Raw genomic sequence first — 18754 nt, 5'->3', positions numbered from 1 at the left:
ATACACTTCTGCAACCTTGGCCATTAGGGCCTTAAACTGCCAGTTTCATGTGTTAAAGTATCAGCAGCATATTATTGGATTGCTTAAACAGAAAATGATGTTGATTCCTGACTGTGCTGAAAATAAAGATTTACAGGATTTAATGCATTCTGCTGAACAAGTTGGAAAACATACTTTGCAATGTGATTTTGATTCATTAGAGGCATCTTGCAGGGCTGCTGCTACTGGGTCTGTATTTAGAAGGCATGCTTGGCTTAAGGAGCAATCTTTTCCAGATCATGTTAAAGCTAAATTACTGGATGCTCCCTTAAACCAAGACCGCCTGCTTGGCAACAAAGCAGAAGAAGTACTTAAAAAGATGGAGGAAGAAGCTAAATCTATGCAAATTGTTAAAGATTTCCTGCAAGTACAGCCTCCCAGATTTAGTAGGCATTGGCCCTCTAAGAATTGGTCCTTTCCTGCTTTTCCAGGCCTTCTCAGTCCAAACCCAGAACCAGCAGAGTACTCAGGCTTCAGTGCCAAGGTACTCACAGGCCTAAGCAGTGGGGGTCTCCCACTTCCAAAGTAGGGAGTTGTAAGACTCCCCCCTATGGTAAACTGTCTCAATGACTTAACTTTAAACCTTCCAAGCGCTGCTCAACTAACTGTTCCTTTAGGGGGAAAGATTGCCCTGCATGCAAAAAACTGGGAACTCATTACCCAGGACAAATGGGTTTTAAATATAGTTTCTCAAGGATAAAGATTCCACTTCCACTCCTTACTAACCCCAAACGGTTGGCCAGACCTAACCCCAAGTCAGTGGGAAGAGGCTCAAAAGCAAGTTCTCTCTCTCTTAAGTATTAGAGCTATTCAACCTGTCCCAGAAGATGAATGGGGGCAAGGTTTCTATTCAAGATATTTTCTGGTACCCATAAAAGACAGTTCCTGGCGTCCTATCCTGGACCTGTGTATCCTAAACACATTTTTGGTAATCCCAAATTTCAAGATGCTAACTCTTCATCAGCTGCTTCCCATGCTAGACAAAGATGCCTGGTTGGCAGCATTGGATTTAAAGGAAGCCTACCTGCACATCCCAATAAAGGAATCTTGCAGAAGATACCTACGCTTCAGAGCAGGCTACATGCACTATCAGTTCTCTGCACTACCCTTTGGCTTATCTACTGCGCCCAGGGTATTCACAAAGTGCCTAGCTCCAATCATTGCATTTTTCAAGCAAAGAAATATTCAAATATACCCATACTTGGAAGATATTCTAATTCAGGCAGAAAGCCAGGACATACTATTAAATCATCTGGCATTTGTAAAGAAACGTCTCTGGGGTACACCATAAACAAAAATAAATCAGTCTCTGGGATACACCATAAACAAAAAGAAATCACATCTTCTACCCTGCAACAAATTGCATTCCTGGGAGCAAGCTTGAATACAACTTCCCAGATGGCCTACCTCACGCCAGAGAAACAAGTTCATTTGATAGTCTACTTCAAACTACTGGCCACAAAGACCCAGCTATCTGCAAGAAAAATATTGCAAGCCCTGGGGTTCATGGTCTCTTGCATTCTACTAATTCCATACGCAAGACTGCATATGAGGAAACTACATTGGTATCTAAAAAGCCTATGGTGTCAACATTCTCAGGATCTAGAATCAAAGATTCCTATCAAACCTTGTCTACAGATAGAGTTCCTTTGGGGGGCAGAGGCCTGCTACCACCAAAACAAGGGACTGCCATTCACTCTACCCCCTGTCACCCAAACCCTAACAACAGACGCATCAGACTATGCATGGGGGGCTCACTTGGCATGGCAGTGCATTCAGGGCAAATGGAACCCGAATCAAATGCACCTGCATATCAATCAAAAAGAAATGTTAGCTGTACAGAATGCTCTGACAGCCTTCAAGGGCCACATTCTTCCAGGACAATTATTGGTAAAGACTGACAACACCACTGTTATGTGGTACATAAACAAGCAGGGGGGAACCCAGTCATACCCTCTCTGCAGACTAGTCATGGCTCTATGGAACACAGCCTTGAGCTACCAAGTGCACCTACAGACTGAATTCCTTCCAGGAAAGCTAAATACACTGGCAGACAACCTAAGCAGAAATCTCATGGACCCACATGAGTGGAAACTGGAACCAAAGATATTCAACATGTTGAGAAACAAATGGGGGAGCCCAGAGATAGACCTATTTGCCTCCCCCCAGAACTACCAGTTGGACAAATTCTGCACAAGGACTCCCCACAAACAAGCTTGGAAAGTGGATGCCCTGTCCTTCACCTGGAAAAACCTATCAGTTTATGCCTTTCCCCCCTCTGCCTCTCCTCTCCAAGGTACTGCTAAAGATCAAACAGGACAAACCAAGGACAATACTGATTGCACCAGACTGGCCATGCCAACACTGGTAACCCCTCTTGCACAGTGTGTCACTGCTGGCACCATGGCACCTGCCTCAGACCCTTGCCCTGCTGTCCCAGCAGGAGCGCCAGATTCTGCACCCACAACATCAAACCTGAACCTGGCAGCCTGGCTAATTACCTGATCTCTCCATTACCATCCCTCAGTAAGCAAATGATGGATGTCATTCTGGAAGCAAGGAGGCCTAGTACTAGAAAATCCTATGCTGAAAAATTGAAAAGATTCAGTTCCTGGAGCCAAACTCGGGATGGGCACAGCAGCAACCAATTTACCCCATATTTTTCAATACTTAACTGAGATGCTTCACAAGGGCCTTTCCTTTTCCTCCTCCAAAATTCATTCTTCAGCCATTTCAGCTCATTACAATACAGAACCACCCCTCTTCTCTCATCCACTGCTGAAGCAATTTCTCAGAGTGGCCAAAAACTCAAGACCACCCAGGAGAGTCCCTACTCCAGCCTGGGGCCTTAACTTTGTATTGGAAAAGCTCACTCTACCTCCCTTTGAGCCAGCTGAAAATGCAGAGTTGAAATTCCTTTCTTGGAAAACAGCCTTCCTTCTAGCCATCACTTCAGCAAGAAGGGTGTCTGAATTACAGGCCCTCATGGCAGTGGAGCCTTTCATCATTTCATGCTGACAGGCTGTCCCTCAGGACCAATCCCTCCTTCATGCCCAAGGTGATATCCAGTGTGGCCCTTAATCAGTCCTTTCATTTGCCAACCTTATTTTCTAATCCATAGAACAAAGGGGAACGAATACTGCACTCCTTGGATGTGCACAGATAACTTGGATTTTACTTGGACAGGACTAAGACTCTCAGGAATCTGAACAGCTGCTGGTTGCATTTGCTGCAGGGGCAGAGGGGGAAGGCCATTTCAAAACAAACCATTTCTAAGTGGATAGGCCATTGCATTCATTTCTGCTATAAGCACCATGGAAAACCTACCCCACAGGGGATAAGACCACATTTAGCCAGGGCTGCATCTACCTCTACAGCCTTTCTCAGAGGTGTCCCTACCAGGGTCATCCTAGAAGCTGCTACCTGGAGTTCTGTACATACCTTCACCAAGCCTTACCACTTGCCAATTTTGTCTAAATCCAGAGCTGGCTTTGCCACTGCAGTCTTACAGGACCTTATAGCTGGTCCTAATGCTATTTAATTACCTCCTCCCATCCTTAGCTTTGGGACTCTACCCAAATGTGATGACTGCAACAGTGAAACACGAAGAACATAGTGCAGTTGTGTACACTTAATGTTCGAGTGTATTCACTGTTGCAGTCCTGATTACCCTCCCTCCAGCCCCCTGACTTCTATGGACTATACCTCTATTCTTGTTTACTATGCTTAAAACTTTTTGGTGTATTTGCTTTTTTTTTTTTGGAGGTGTAACCTTGTATATAATTGCTTCCCATTATGGGGGCACCTGACATCTGGGGCAAGAAAAACTGATGTAATGGCAATGGCTGCATGCTTTATACCCCTGACTACCTGACGTCATGGAAGATGAGACAGCAACTGATGCAGGACCCAAGACTTTGATAATCAGGCCGACTGAGGGCTACTGCAAGCAGATAACCCCAAATGAGATGACTGCAACAGTGAATACACTCCAACATCTACATTTATGGTAAGTGTACACAACTGTACTTTACATTACCTGGCCATGGCTTAGCCTTCCACAGATGGAGCAGAGACTTTTACATAATCTTCAACATTAATCAGGCATACTATGATCTCCGGTATGATGTCATACTGGGGACAGAACAATGTAGTAGGTTCATGACAGTGTAGCATGGCATCAGAGTCCTTCCATAATGCTACCAAAGACTTTTTGGAATCTGGCTTTATTCTGTGTCTCAGACCTTACTAACATCAACTTGCCAAATGCTCAGAGTGTCACTGTATATGCATCCCAATGCTTGCAGACACAAAAACCTAATCAACAGAACCTATCCTAATTTTTGCTGTGGGGCTTGCACCCAACTGCACATATTTTAATTTTCCTAACTGTTCTGCTTTACAGCTTCAGGGGTTAAGGAAATATGAAGTATTCTTGCAAATCTCAAGAATTACTTTACTCCAGGACTGAATGGTCTTGAACTTGGAATACCCAGCTGCAAAAACATTGTTGTATTTCTAATAGTTTATATAAGAAAATTGCTTTTGTTTCAAAGTAAATAATATACCTGTTGTAATTCTTTAAAATGTGTGGCGCCTGAAATCCCACTTAAAGTAATATTTCTCTGCTTGATCTGTATTTGTAGAAACTCACTGAAACCTTTGACTTTTCAGTGCTCTTCCATCATTTCTGTGTACACGTTTTGAGGGACTAAGAGCTTATCCCAACATTCATTAGCCAGAAGGTAGAGAAATTTATCCTGGAGTCCTAGACAAGGGAGCCTGTCCATCACAGTATACCCCACCACACATGCACACTTTCTGATAGAGAGGTTGAAAGATCATTTCATGTGTGAGTTGTCAGTGGTATATGTTATATGGTAGAAAGCCAGATCTCCTGCCAGAAATTACTGTGACTGCATGGAGGACATGCAGGCTCCACACAGAAGGCACACCTGTCTGTAACCAAACAGGAGCGGCATGTGCTTTGAGGCAGCAGTGCACAACACTGTACCACCCTGCTGCCCATGTGTGTACTGAAAATGACAAATTTATCAGAGGATGAACTGCTTCACTAGTAAATGACTATTGTGATAATTTATTTCACTTGGTTACATTTCTTCATTAAAATTCCAAACAAATCTGATTTCTAAATAAAGTAGTGCCCTTGAAGATATGCAACTATGTGGGTTGACTTGACAGTCTTGAGTTGGAACAGACACATCATGTGGTATAGAATTAAATATCCGTTTACAAGTCCCTTCTTTCTTTTATTCTTTTGACAAGTTAGTATAATTCAATATATTGTACATTTCTTTTACTTCATAATCATCTGCAGTGTTTATCTTATTTTTGTAGTGCTAAAGTAATTTATTTTTTCACTTTTGTTTTAGTGACAAAGCAGACATAGTTCCTGGTTATGACTTTTTAGTGAATTCAGTTTGGCCTGAAATGGTACGTGGCTTAGAAGAAAGGCTGCCATCCCTTTTTAGCCCTGGAAATCCTGATGTGTTTCATGAGGTAAAGAAACATTTTTTCCTTCTGTGTGAAACTTTTTCACTGAAGCTTGTATTGTAATTGTATAAAATAATTCAGAAAATGCAGTGATGTCCATTTTATTGCTAGCATCTCATTAGTTCTTAGGACATTTTGATACTTATCTGAGGTTAGGAAAGGTATCAAGCTGTCAGTGAAAAGCTACATCATTTACACAATGATGTCTCCTACTAGTACTGCATTTCAAAATATGTGTTGTTATATTAAAACTAGCTCAGTAATTTAACTGCCTCTCAAGTAAATGGGGAATTCAGAATGTTTCATTTATTATTTTTACAGATATTTTTGGTGTATATATACATACCTGAAAACTAATAACAAAATAAATAGGTTGGAGCATGGTTCCCTCACATAGAATGCATTTGAATTTCATACTTTGTATGAGTCATGCATAAATATGTCCATCATTCCTGTATTCAGTCTGTTCAGTCTTTATGGATAATATGCATTTCTTGGACATGCAGCTAGACCCAAAAGGCATAGCAGTGAGTAGTTGCTGCCTTCCAGTGTGGGCTGGAGGAAGGAAGGTCTTCAGTTCTTTTAAGTTATGTCAAAAGTCAGCATCTCATCTTAAAGCCAGTGTTTTATTCCTAACCTGAATTTATTTCAGCAGTTGAGTAGAACAAAAAGCAAAATGCTTTTCTAATTGTCTTAGCACATCAGAGATCTGAGGGTATTGCATTTGATGCAATTTACATTTAGTAGATGTATTCTTTCCATGACCTGTACTTTAAAAGTCTTTCTTATTTTTGTGTGTCAGGTAAAGAAGCAGGTGTATTTCTTGCTGGCATAAATCATTGTAGTTGTTATGGGGTCTATCATTTAGCTGTTATTTTTGTGTTACACCTTAAAGCCAGATTTCAGTCTAACTACCATTGAAAATGACTCCCTCAGAACTCTAGTAATGACGAAGGCGATCTGTGTTGTGGTACAGAAAAACTGATCTTTGTTATAGAGTTTTGTTTATCATCGTCTGATAGCTGGTTTGGCAGTCCATGATACATTAGTAGATGTTCTTGGTATTTCACTGTTGCAGTCATCACCTGTGGGTTATCCCTGCTGTTGTAGCCCTCGGTCGGCCCGAATACCAGAGTCAATGTTTTTTTTTTTTTGCGTCGGCTGCTGTCATCTGTAGTCTGACGTGAAGTTGTCAGTGCTGTAAAGCAAGGCATCTGATGTCATTGCATCAGTCTTTATTGCCGTGGAGCCCTTAGCAGACGCAGTTCACACGAGTGCCGGTTAGTCGCTACCAGAAGTTGAATTTCAGCTGAAAACGTCTAAAGTTAAGTACCCCATTGGGGATCCTTTTTTCTTGCACTAACCGATGTCTGAAAAAGTTAACAATTGTCTCGCCTGTGGAAAGCAGATCCCACACTGAGACTTCCATTTTTACTGCGTCACTTGTTTAGACCACAACATCCCCTATTGCCAGTTCTGTGCCCTCTTTAATGTTAGAACCATTCGCCATAGAGTTCTTTTTGTAGACAGTTATTTTTGTGTTCCGTCTTCTCATTCCGATATGGCATCCATCAGCCAACAATCTGTGGACATTCCGAAAAAACATAGAGATAAAGATAGAGCCAGACCACACAAGGCTAAGCCTTCTGACAATGTTACTGCTAAGCAGATAGTCAGTTCTCAAGAATTCACTGAGGTGCTTTCAGAGCCCCTGATGCCCGATTGGATGTCTAAGCAGGCCTCTACGAAGACCCATTTGGAGTCCGGTATACCGCAGAAGTCTTTTTCATCTTCCGAGCCTCTGGCTGTCTCTTCTTTGTTTAGGTCCGGAGCCACGACGAAGGCACCGGCTTCTGAGGAGGCATTTCACAGTACTGAATTTAGACAGAAACTGACGTCTTCTCTTCGGACTACCATTTCTCTCAGAACGACGGATTCTCTCAGGCCTAGAAGCCAGGCCACTCCTAGAAAATCTGCTTCTAACCACCATCTTGCTACTGGTCCACCACCCCAAGCACAAATGCTGAAAAATGGCAGAGGATCTCATTTCCCTTATCCAGGGTACTCAGGCCACAACCTCTAAAAGGAAAAAATCATCCTTCTCCAGAAATTATGACAGAACAGGATTCTGAGGAATCTGACTATTCAGTTTTTGAAGGCGAACAGCATCCCTTAACTACTTGTGAGGATTTAGATGCAGAGGAATCCATCCCTTCTGCCTCCCCTCCAGAGGACCTTTCCTTTGGGGAAACCCTTAACTCCCTCAGAACATTTCCATTGGGAATCTCAGGACTTCCCACAGTCTAAGAAAAGGCTTAGAGAGTTTCTGGACCTGCCCCAGCACAGACCTCTGGCCACCCCCCCCATTTTAGAAACGATGGATGATGTTTTCCAGGAATCCAGCTTAGCCACCGACGCCCTTCCTCCTGCACCCAGTAAACCTGACAGGTACTACAGAGTACCGGATTCTCACAAATACCTGTACAGAAGTCTTGCTGCAGACCCAGAGGTCATTACACAGGGACCTAAAGGAGCTAAGACTAGTTCTGCCAAGAATCCTCTTCCTTCTGACAAGGACTTCAGAGCTCTGGACAGATGGGATAAAAAAGTGTACAGCTCTGCAACCTTAGCTATCAAAGTACTCAGTTGTCAGTTCCATATGTTGAAATATCAACAACGCAGTTTGGAACTATTAAAACAGAAAATTGCTTCCTTTCCTGACTGTGCCAATTCAAAAGAGTTAGCAGATTTACTGCACTCTGCTTGTCAAGTGGCCAAACACTCATTATAATGTGGATATGACGCCCTAGAAGCCTCTAGCAGGGCAGCAGTGATGGGATCTGTTATTAGGAGACATGCATGGCTGAAGGAACAACCTCTCCCTGATCATGTCAAGTCTAAGCTTATTGATGCACCCCTAGATAAGGAGCACTTGTTTGGGGGGAAAAGCAAAAGAGGTGCTTAAAAAGATGGAAGACCAAGCAAAATCTGTGCAAACAGTAAAAGATTTCTTTCAGGTTCAACCTCCCAGGTTCAGCAGGAACTTTCCCTCTAAGCACTGGGCCTTCCCTACACCTAGTAGACAGGGCCAAGGTAAGCCTTGCAGGGACAAAGCATCCAGCCCCATTTCCCAGGGCCAGCAGAGAAGCAAACAATGGACCATTTCCATCTCTAAGGCAGGGAATTCTAAGCCAACCTTCTACGGTAAACACTCCCAATGACTCCCTGTCCCCCCTCTGCTCTCTCTTCCCTCACCAAAAACTTGCAGGAAGGCTCTCCCTCTTCAAAGACCATTTGTTTTCTGTAATAAAGGACCAATGGGTCCTATGGATAATTTTTCAGGGACACAAATTCTCTTTCAGTGAACTCCCAATTCCAAGAGGGTACCCAGACTTAACCTCCAAATCAGTGGGCAGAGGCATTGAAACAGGTTCAAACTCTCATATCCCAGGGGGGCCAGTGGATCCTGTCCCCTCAGATCAAACCGGCAAAGGATTTTATTCCAGACTATTCCTTGTTCCCAGAAAAGAGGGCACTTGGCACCCCATCCTGGATCCACCCATTCTGAACACCTCCCTGGTGGTCCCCAGATTCAAAATGCTAACTTTGCAGCAACTACTGCCTATACTAACAAAAACTGCCTGGCTAGTGACCCTAGACCTAAAAGATGCCTACATCCACGTCCCCATCAGGGAATCATGTAGGAAATTCCTGTGCTTCAGAGCAGGCTCACAACACTTTCAGTTCTCTGCGCTGCTCTTTGGCTTGTATACTGCACCCAGAGTATTCACCAAATGCTTGGCCCCAGCCATAGCATTCTGCAGACAAAGATTTACCCTTACCTGGATGACTGCCTCATTCAGGCAGAGTGCAAAGAAAAGCTACTCCAAGACCTTCTCTTTATCAAGTCACTCCTAACTTCCCTAGGGTTCACCATCAACGAGAAGAAATCAAAGCAAAATCCGACCAGGAAGATCATTTTCTTGGGAGCTCTGCTGGACACAGCATCCCAAATGGCCTTCCTATCCCCAGAAAAGCAGAGCTTCCTGCCTCTTTACTTTACCCAGCTGGCTTCCAGAAGTCACCTCACTGGGAGGAACTTCCTGCAAGCCCTGGGATACATGGAATTTTGCATCTTTCTCATTCCTTTGGCCAGGCTTCACATGAAAAAACTTCAGTGGTATCTAGAACCTTTGTTGCCAGCACTCTCAGTACCTAGAGACCTCTCTCCCTCTGATACCTTGTATAAAGGCAGAGTTCCTCTGGTGGGCAGAGGCCTGTACCAGGAACAAGGGCCTTCCCTTCATCATCCACCCTACCGGCCAGAACATCACTACCAATGCCTCAGACTTTGCTTGGGGCACTCACTTAGCAGGCAGGTGCACCCAAGGTTTTTGGGATGCCCAGCAACTTTACTTGCACATCAGTCAGAAAGAAATGATGGCAGTACAAAAGGCTCTGACATCTTTCAAACCCCATCTCAGGCCAGTGGTTCTTCTTATAAAAACAGACAACACCACAGTAATGTGGTATATCAACAAAAGGGGTGGGGGAGAGACCCAATCTTACCCCTTGTTCTGGCTAGCCATTAGTCTCTGGCTTACAGCCACCTCCATGGGTCTACACCTAGTTGCCCAATACCTACCAGGGGTCAACAACACCCTGGCAGACCACATAAGCAGAAACTTACTGGACTCCCACGATGAATGGCAGCTCCACAGGAAAGTCTTTCTGCAAATCACTCAGGAGTGGGGGACTCCAGAAGTGGATCTTTTTGCCTCACACCTCAACCACCAGCTGCAAAAGTTCTGTGCCAGGAAGTATCACCTCCTAGCGTGGAAGGTGGATGCCTTGACCTTCCCGTGTAACTCCCTCTTTGTGTATGTGTTGCCTTCTCTGCCCCTTATTCCCAAGGTACTGATCAAAATAAAGGAGGAGAGACCAAAGACAATCCTCCTTGCTCCAGATTGGCCCAGACACCATTGGTACCCTTTACTGCACAGCCTGACCTTACAGCCCCCAAGCAACTTCCCCTGATCTCAGACCTCTTGACCCAGTGGAGGGAGAGGATACTGCAGCCAGACTTACAGACTCTCCATCTTTCAACATGGCTTATACCTTAAAAGTAAATAAGGAATCCCTGTTAAGCAAACAGGTCCTAGACATCATCAATGAGGCCAGAAGGCCCAGCACCAGAAAAATCATATGCATGGAAATGGAAAAGATTCTGCTCCTGGAGCCACTCCAAAGGGGCCAGTACCTCCCATCCTTCTATTCCTAGCCGAGTTGCTCAATAGTGGCCTCTCTTTCTCCTCTATTAAAATCCATGCCTCAGCCATTTCTTCCCATTACGATTCAGACGCACCCCTCTTCTCTCATCCTTTGATTAAGCAATTCCTCAGAGGGGCTTCTAATATCAGACCTCCCAGAAGGCCTCCCACACCACCCTGGGATCTGAATTATGTTCTAGAAAAACAAACCTTACCTCCTTTCGAACCTGCTGCTTCTACAGAATTGAAATACCTCTCCTGGAAGACTGCCTTCCTACTAGCTAGCACCTCAGCCAGAAGGGTCTAAGAGCTTCTGGATCTCATGGCTGTTAATCCCTTCATCATTTTCCATGCAGACAAGGGACTTCCTGAGGACTAACCCCTCACTTATGCCTATGGTGGTATCTGATGTGACCCTCAAGCAGGCCATACACCTACCCACCTTCTTTCCCAACCCTCAAAACAAGGGGGAATGAATTCTACACTCGCTAGATGTGCACAGACAACTCAGATACTATCTGGACCGTACTAAACCTTTCAGAAAAACAGACCAACTGCTTGTCAGCCGTGCACCTGGGGCAGAGGGGGAAGCCCATTTCCAAACAAAGCATTTCCAAATGGATATCACACTGTATCCATTTTTGCTAGAGACTGCATGGGAAACCCCCTAAGTCTAACCGTACCCATTCCACTAGGACAGCCACCACATTCACAGCCTTCCTCAGAGCAGTCCCCACCAGGGACATCTTGGAAGCTTCCACCTGGACCTCTGTCCATACCTTTACAAATCATTACCACCTACCTCTTTTTTTCTAAGTCTAGAGCAGTGTTTGCTTCTGCAGTTCTTCAGTGCCTGTTGACCCATGCGTAGGACTCTAGCCTTTCCTTCCCACCCCTCTCCTCAGCTTTGGGAATCCTCCTACAGGTGATGACTGCAACAGTGAAACACGAAGAACATAGTACAGTTGTGTACACTTACCATAAATGTAGATGTTCGAGTGTATTCACTTTTGCAGTCCTGGTTTCCCTCCCCTCCATCCCCCTTTTAGCATCTTCCCCTAGGGGGACATAACCTTACCACGGTGGCTTTTGGCCACCAGAACCACTTTTCCTTATTTCCTTGTGCTTCTGATGGGTTCGGGTAAGAAAAACTGATGTAATGATGCCGTCTGCCTTGCTTTATAGCACTGACAAAAAAAAAAAATTGACTCTGATATTTGGGCTGACTTTGGGCTACCACAGCAGGGATAAACCCACAGTTGATGACTGCAGCAGTCAATACACTCGAACATTTACATTTATGGTAAGTGTACACAACTGTACTTTTAAAGAGGCTGGCAGGTTGCCAGCTTGGTAATGACCTGTTAGATGAAAATTCCATATTAAGCTTGAGTGTATATACACAACTTGCTGGTTGCTAATGTGACAGTCAGAAGCTGGATAACAATCCCATGTTAATCTTGAATTTGCACAAACATATAACAGAAAGACCTAAGTTTTAAATTCTTAGACAGGTAAGTGAGAGTCTGAGAAGAACAAGACTAAATATTCCCTTTTTGCAGAAGTGTGATGACCACTGAGTTATTATGTATAAATAGCAGGGGGTTTAGGGATGCATGGGGGCTTGCCTCTGCAAAGATCATTTTCAGGTAGAGCTGCAAGTTTGATATTAGCTGTCCTCCTATAGTTTTCATATTTTTTTTTATTATTCCCAGGACTCACAGATATGAGTCTTAGAATTATAGTTTGTTGCCCCTAAATGTGGTGTGTACAGAACATGGAGTGTATGTATAGCATATTCCCACGATCAACTGTGTTAGCATTCTAAGGATAAATAAATGTGTAAAGCATGTCTTTCAGGTGCACAGGTTCAAGTAAACCAGTTCATAGGAGATTACTAGGCTAACTGCTCAAGAGTCCTTGCAAGACTGACCAGTCTTGCCTAGCTTTTACTCAATTTTTCTATCCTTAGAGGAAAGATAACTAGGGTCAGCAAGCAGGGTTTTGATCATTTTTACAGACTGCCTCTGTCCATAAGGAACATGGGCACCACCCCAGGAGTGAATTTGGGATTTCCTATCCATTGGTCCAGATTGCGCTTGAAGGTGGTCAGAGAAGGGCTCTGCTTCACATAAATAGGAAGCCTATTCCAGAGAATGGGCAATCTCTGAGACACATTTCTGACTTTCCAGCATGACCTGTTAACGTCCGAGATCACATTTAGATCCTTGGAGTGGGTAACCCTTGTGTAGTTTGTTTTGTGAATATGCACCATTTTCATTAGGACTTTGTCAGAGACTGCCTTAGGGTCAAGCATAGATCACCCCTTGGAAACTAAATACAGTGACAGGGTTTTTAATTAGTTTGCGTATGACATGGTGGTTATACCCTGTATTTTTTTTTTTGGTGAGAAATCTCTGAGGATACTTCAACTGTTGCATGTGCCTGGTAAGGTACTTGCCAAATGGTGTATTGTACACCATTATTGGTCTGACAAGGACTGAGTACAGTAGTACTGTGACATCCTTAGATTTTGATGCCATGTCCTTACTTATAAGCTGAGCCACATAGAAGGATTTCCTCACCACATGGATACATGGTAGACAAAGTTCAGATTACTATCTCAGTACCTAGACCTCTTGCCACTGGGTCCACACTTTGGAAGGGGGGCTGTCAGTGTTGTAATTTGCAAGGGTATTTGACTTCCCAAAGGGTATTGTTATGTACTTCATTTATTTAGTTTGAGGTCATGGCTCTAACACTAGTCATTAGTCTGGATCAGGCCTTTCTGTAGGATATCAACACCGTTTGGGGAGTCGGTGATTGCCTCCGTCTTGCTGTCATCAGCAAATTTGGTCATCCAGAGGCCATCTGCACTTGCCTTTGCATCTGGGAAGTGTATCCCAAGCAGATGGGGGCCTAGTACTGAGCCCAGTGGTACTCCACTGAATGATAAGTGATTTTGGTAACTTAAGGTATTCAGAGTGGTTTTCATGCTTCATGGTCATGGACCTGTAGCTAACGGTGATGTGATGGGGGATTTTGCCTATGGTCAGCTGGACATAAAGTGGTTAAAGCGAGTCATTCTACTTGACCAATCTTGAGGTGTGATTGTTTTTTTATGTAAATGTAAATACCGCATTCTTTCATTTTTGTTTCCTTTTCAGAGGGTGGTGTAAATGTGTGTGAGGCATTGTAGCCCTGCACTGCCAGCATGCTTTCCACCAATTATTGAAGTCAATTTTTGTTTTTATTGTGGTATTATTCTTGGTGAGGTAGAATGCTGCTCAGTGTGAGGCTCCTACCAGCCTGAAACACGCATTCAGAGGGATATAATTTTGATCAAAAGTCCGAATCCATTACCACCGAAAACACTTTGAAAATGCTTTCATCGAAAAAGCGCTTTCGTTAAAGTGTGTTCCAAAAAAACAAACAAAAATAAAACACTACATTAACATTTTTGCAGGGGGGCTTCACCCCCCTGTGCCCCCCACACCCCCTACTTTAATATTCTTCCTCCGAGATCGCACTACAGTGGGGAAAAGGGAATTCCTTCTGACCTCCCCGATAGGCATACTTACGCGAAAGTGCTTCTCCGGTGAAAAGCACTTTCATGTAAGTATGCTCGCCCGAAATGGATTTGGTCTTTTGATCTTTCGATCAAAAGTCCTAGATCCATTCAGAGATGTCATGTATTTTTTCATATAGTCCACGGATGTACATCTCAGCTCATGTACACCCACATGGACTATGACTGAGTCATACTGGTACTTATGGCTGAGTGACCTTAGTGCCTGCAGGCTGAGTGACCTTAGTGCCTGCATGATATGGCGAATCCTGGCCCCTGACAGGCAACTGACTAACCCTCTGTTTATCCAGCCTTGTGAGGAAGGGTGACAGTGTGTCTCATGATGGAGTCTCCTATGACCCAGCATATTCTTTAAAAAGACTGTCTGAAATGTATGTCTTTTTAAGTAACAGTATTATAAAACTAATTACTAAGAATTTTTTATTAAAATCACGTTGTTGTTTGTCTTTTCGGTTTTTCCCGGTTAGGGGTCGCCACAGCGGAACTCCGGTCCGCTAATGATTGGCAGCCGATTTTTATGGTGCCGAGTTACCAGCCCGACGCCCAACCTTCAGCGAAGGCACGCCCATTCACGCATGTCTTTCGGAGGCCACTCGACCAAGGGGAGGACATGCAGACTCCACACAGAAGGCACTCAAGCCAAGAATCGAACAGGAGAACCTCTTGCTGTGAGGCAACAACGCTACCACTGTACCACACCGCGGCTTGTTCTAGTCCACATTTATTAAAATCACGTACTTTTGTTTAATTGTTTCAGTATTCTGCAAGTTATTTAGTACAAAATATGCAGCATTAGCTAGGATAGTAACTGTTTTACTCCCGGTTTCAATACAAATTCAGGTGTACATCCAGTTTAATTTAAAACTAATCTGTTGAGAAACAATTTGAAATGCTTTACTACTTATGAAGTAGCACTAGAACAAATGTTTTCACTGTTTTCGACATACTAACCGTCTAGTGTTGAACTTAGTGCTTGAAAGGACAAATCCTTAATTGATAGACTGTTGTACTCAGTACTTTAAGGGACATATCCTCACAGAAAGCATCACAAAACAAGAAATTAACTGCTTTAAAGGAAAATCCCTAATGGACAGACTCGTGCATACTATAAAAACCTCTAGCTTAAATTTGTTTGTCTAACAGTGGTGTGTGTTGTTTCACCGATCTGAGCTTTGAAGCTTTCCATAAGCTGTTTGTTAATGCATGACCCCACTCAAGTATTTTTCAGTTCCAAGTACAGTGAGCTTTAAGCTACTGTGCTCTCATGCTACTGTGCAGGATGAGTTCTGACTCCGTGCACTTTCCTGGGATTTGCCTTCATACTACCTGGTGATATGTTAATTTTAAAATCATACCAAAAATTTAATATAAAGATCCATTTTTCAATGCTTTTTGACATTATTTCTGACAGGAAATGTTTCCTCATATCTCTGTTCATACCTCCTGCTAATGAATTGAGTAAAAGTAATTGTTAATATGTCCAAGCGTCCTGAAGTAAAAATGACTGATGGCAGAGAAATTATTTCCATTGAAGCTACCCTGTGGAATTTTACATTGAAGTCAATGCCAGTGAGTGAATATGTTTGTTTGTTAACTGAATAGAACAGAACAGTCAAGAAAACTGAGAAAGAAAACAAGTATTTCAAAAATATGTTTAGACTGTGACTGTAAGAAATATCCTTATACATTTAAAAATAGTTTAGCTTGTCATTCTCATGGTACTTGGCTCTACATTTTCTTTCTTGTCCTGTGATGCGTTCTTGGTGGAGTTTACATGTCTTCCCTTTGCTAGCATCTACTTTTGCTGAGTACCTCAGTGCGCCACATTTCAAAGACATGTACTGTAGGTAAACTGGTAATCCTCCAAATTACCCATTGGGTTATGCATGCCATGTGTGTGTGTGTGTGTGTGTGTGTGTGTGTGTGTGTGTGTGTGTGTGTGTGTGTGTCTGCCTGCTTCAAAAGACTATTGTTCTAGTCCGCATTAGTTCCTCTGTTTGTGCCCATTCACTTCTGACATATGCTGTAAATCCCTGTACAACCTTTATGAACTTGAATTGGATAAATTTGGTATTGGAGAATGAATGTTAATGATAAAAAAGAACATTTCTCTGTATCTGATTTGAAAGGCAATGGTAATGAGTTTGGTTCACTTAAACTGAAGATTTAACTTGTTTTGTGATTTTCCAATTAATTTTTGAATATGTTGAATTTTTTTGCTTCATTTATTTTTGACAATAGAATATGTTAGTATAAACCTGCACCTACAGCTCTGCCTTCAACGATGTTTTGATGCTTTAGGACTCACCTTCCCTAGTAAATCTTTACATAAATGTGTCGATGTTTTAATTAAAATGTGCCTTAGAACTCTTAAATTATTCCTAACAGGTCATGTTTATAGAACAATGGTTCAAAATTTCAGAGTTTCCAGTAATACTTTAAAATCCCTTTACCCTGTTTGCACCAGGCTGATTATGTTTCTACCAAGAGTAGGAAAAAAATTATAGTTGATGCCAACACTCCTGAAGACAGTGATGCAAAAATGTTGATGTTTTCTTAAGTGGAATCCATTTTAAAAGTATTGATCTTGGATTATGTAGCATAATTACCTTATTCACCAATCACCAAGCTTGTTCTGCAACTGTTTCATAAATGTATTTTAACTCTCAGATTTAATCATATGTTTATAAATTCATATACAATGCAGCTCTTTGTGACTGTGGTTACATCTGCCCTAGTCAAATGAGAAGTTTGGTTAAAATGTTAGCCTTGGTTTAACAGTACTTTAGCTTCGATTAGAGTCTTTGGATTGATTTGTGTAGAAACTGTTTCATCTCTTGCCTTTCCAAGATTAGTCTGTTAGTCTAACCTAATGGTAAGTGATGCCTTCAGCTAATGGGTGTTCGAAGAACTTAGGTATGCTGTAGAGCTACATGCTTTGGTTCAGACAAACACTTTCTAATGAGTGACTTTTTTGGTCCTTATCTTCTTGCTTTCTTATTGCACTCTTCCCTCTCCAGCAAGGATAATTTCTTTCAGCTTGTGTCAGTAGCACTGAGGGATAAAGCCAAGTCTATGGCCCCTTGTGGAGGTGAGGGGCCTGGCAGCACTGACGTCCATTCCCCAAAATAATTACCCGTATGCACATGGATGGTAATTAAAGTGAAACATATTACCATGTAGTATGATGCTGCACCAGGTGCCTAGATCTCCTTGCTTTCCCCAATCATGAGTTGGAGAAAGTTCAGGGACACAGTTGGTAGGATCAGAAGTCCGGGTGAACAAGGAAGAGACGTGGCATGAGTTGTTGGTTGGCTCCAGGGAGTGCAGAAATGCAAGAGAGGAAAAAAATGGTATATTTCATATGGGCTAAATTGCAAATTTATTGAGCAGCTGAGAAAGATCATCTTTTCTAAGGATAGTCACTGTAATCACAAACCACAGCAGTTGGATTTATCCACCTTTTATTCCATTTTGACCAGCCTTATTTTGCTCCCTTCCTCATCTCTTACCTTTGAAAGATCAATCCTGGTTTCCTTGCCATGAGTGGCACTGAAATAGATATGTGAAGAACATAAATACCCCATGTTATCATGATTTTTTTCATTTGTTTTATTAGTGACTTATGTTGCTTTACTGTTGGTCATTTTTATAACTGGTTTCTTAAGTAACAATGATACATTTTTGTCTAGATTGTCAGAGGAAGAAGGCAACTGTGCTGAGGAGATTCAGACTTGATTGACTTTTCTGATTTGGAGAGACTGCTTATGCTCTTCTGGGTGGGTAAAATGTTACCAGGCTAGTCTACACCTCATCCTGTCCATGATACTCTGTACTACTTTCCTTCATTTCCAGTTTCTTCCTGGCTCTAAATATGATTGACTGGATTCCAAATGTCCCCTGGCTATTGAGATTTAATCTCCCTGGTCTTGTGATTGTAGTTTACATCCTTAATCGTCATTCTATTTGGTAACCTTTTACAGCGTTTGTAATTCTTCTTTGTCTTACTGTAGCTGAGCGCATTCTGCCACTTGGGCATTGCCACTTAGCTGTTCTGCTGAGACTTCTTTAGTTTGTCTTGCGGCTTTAGCACTTTTTTTTGCCATCACACCTCATTCCTCCAAAAAGTGTGACTATGGAAAGCAAATTTCCTATATTTTTCTTTACTCAGTTTAACAAGGCACCTTTAAAGTGACAAAGCAGCTTTGTACCTTTTTATTAGAGTTTTTGTTTCAATACAAGTCTCAGTAACTTCCTGCTGATTCTTTGATGCCTTTGGATAAATGGGAGGGGGGAATTCTCTCCTAAGCCTATTTGCCCTCCAAGTTCTAAATGTGTGTGT

General features: G+C 42.6%; 1 protein-coding gene across 1 annotated transcript in view; it reads left to right on the top strand.

The window, feature by feature from the left end:
- The window catches only part of COG2 (component of oligomeric golgi complex 2), a 1275772-nt gene that overhangs the window by 636575 nt on the left and 620443 nt on the right, over positions 1 to 18754 (top strand). The window contains exon 9 of the mRNA XM_044076075.1: positions 5433 to 5559. Within this exon, the coding sequence (XP_043932010.1) occupies positions 5433 to 5559 (127 nt within the window). The remainder of the gene's footprint in view (positions 1 to 5432; positions 5560 to 18754) is intronic.

The sequence above is a fragment of the Protopterus annectens genome, chromosome 1.part1, assembly GCF_019279795.1.
Source record: "Protopterus annectens isolate FY-2018-M chromosome 1.part1, PAN1.0, whole genome shotgun sequence".
Lineage (NCBI taxonomy): Eukaryota > Metazoa > Chordata > Ceratodontiformes > Protopteridae > Protopterus > Protopterus annectens.
The sequence above is the reverse complement of the archived record's forward strand: the minus strand, read 5'-3'. Positions and strand labels throughout refer to the sequence as shown.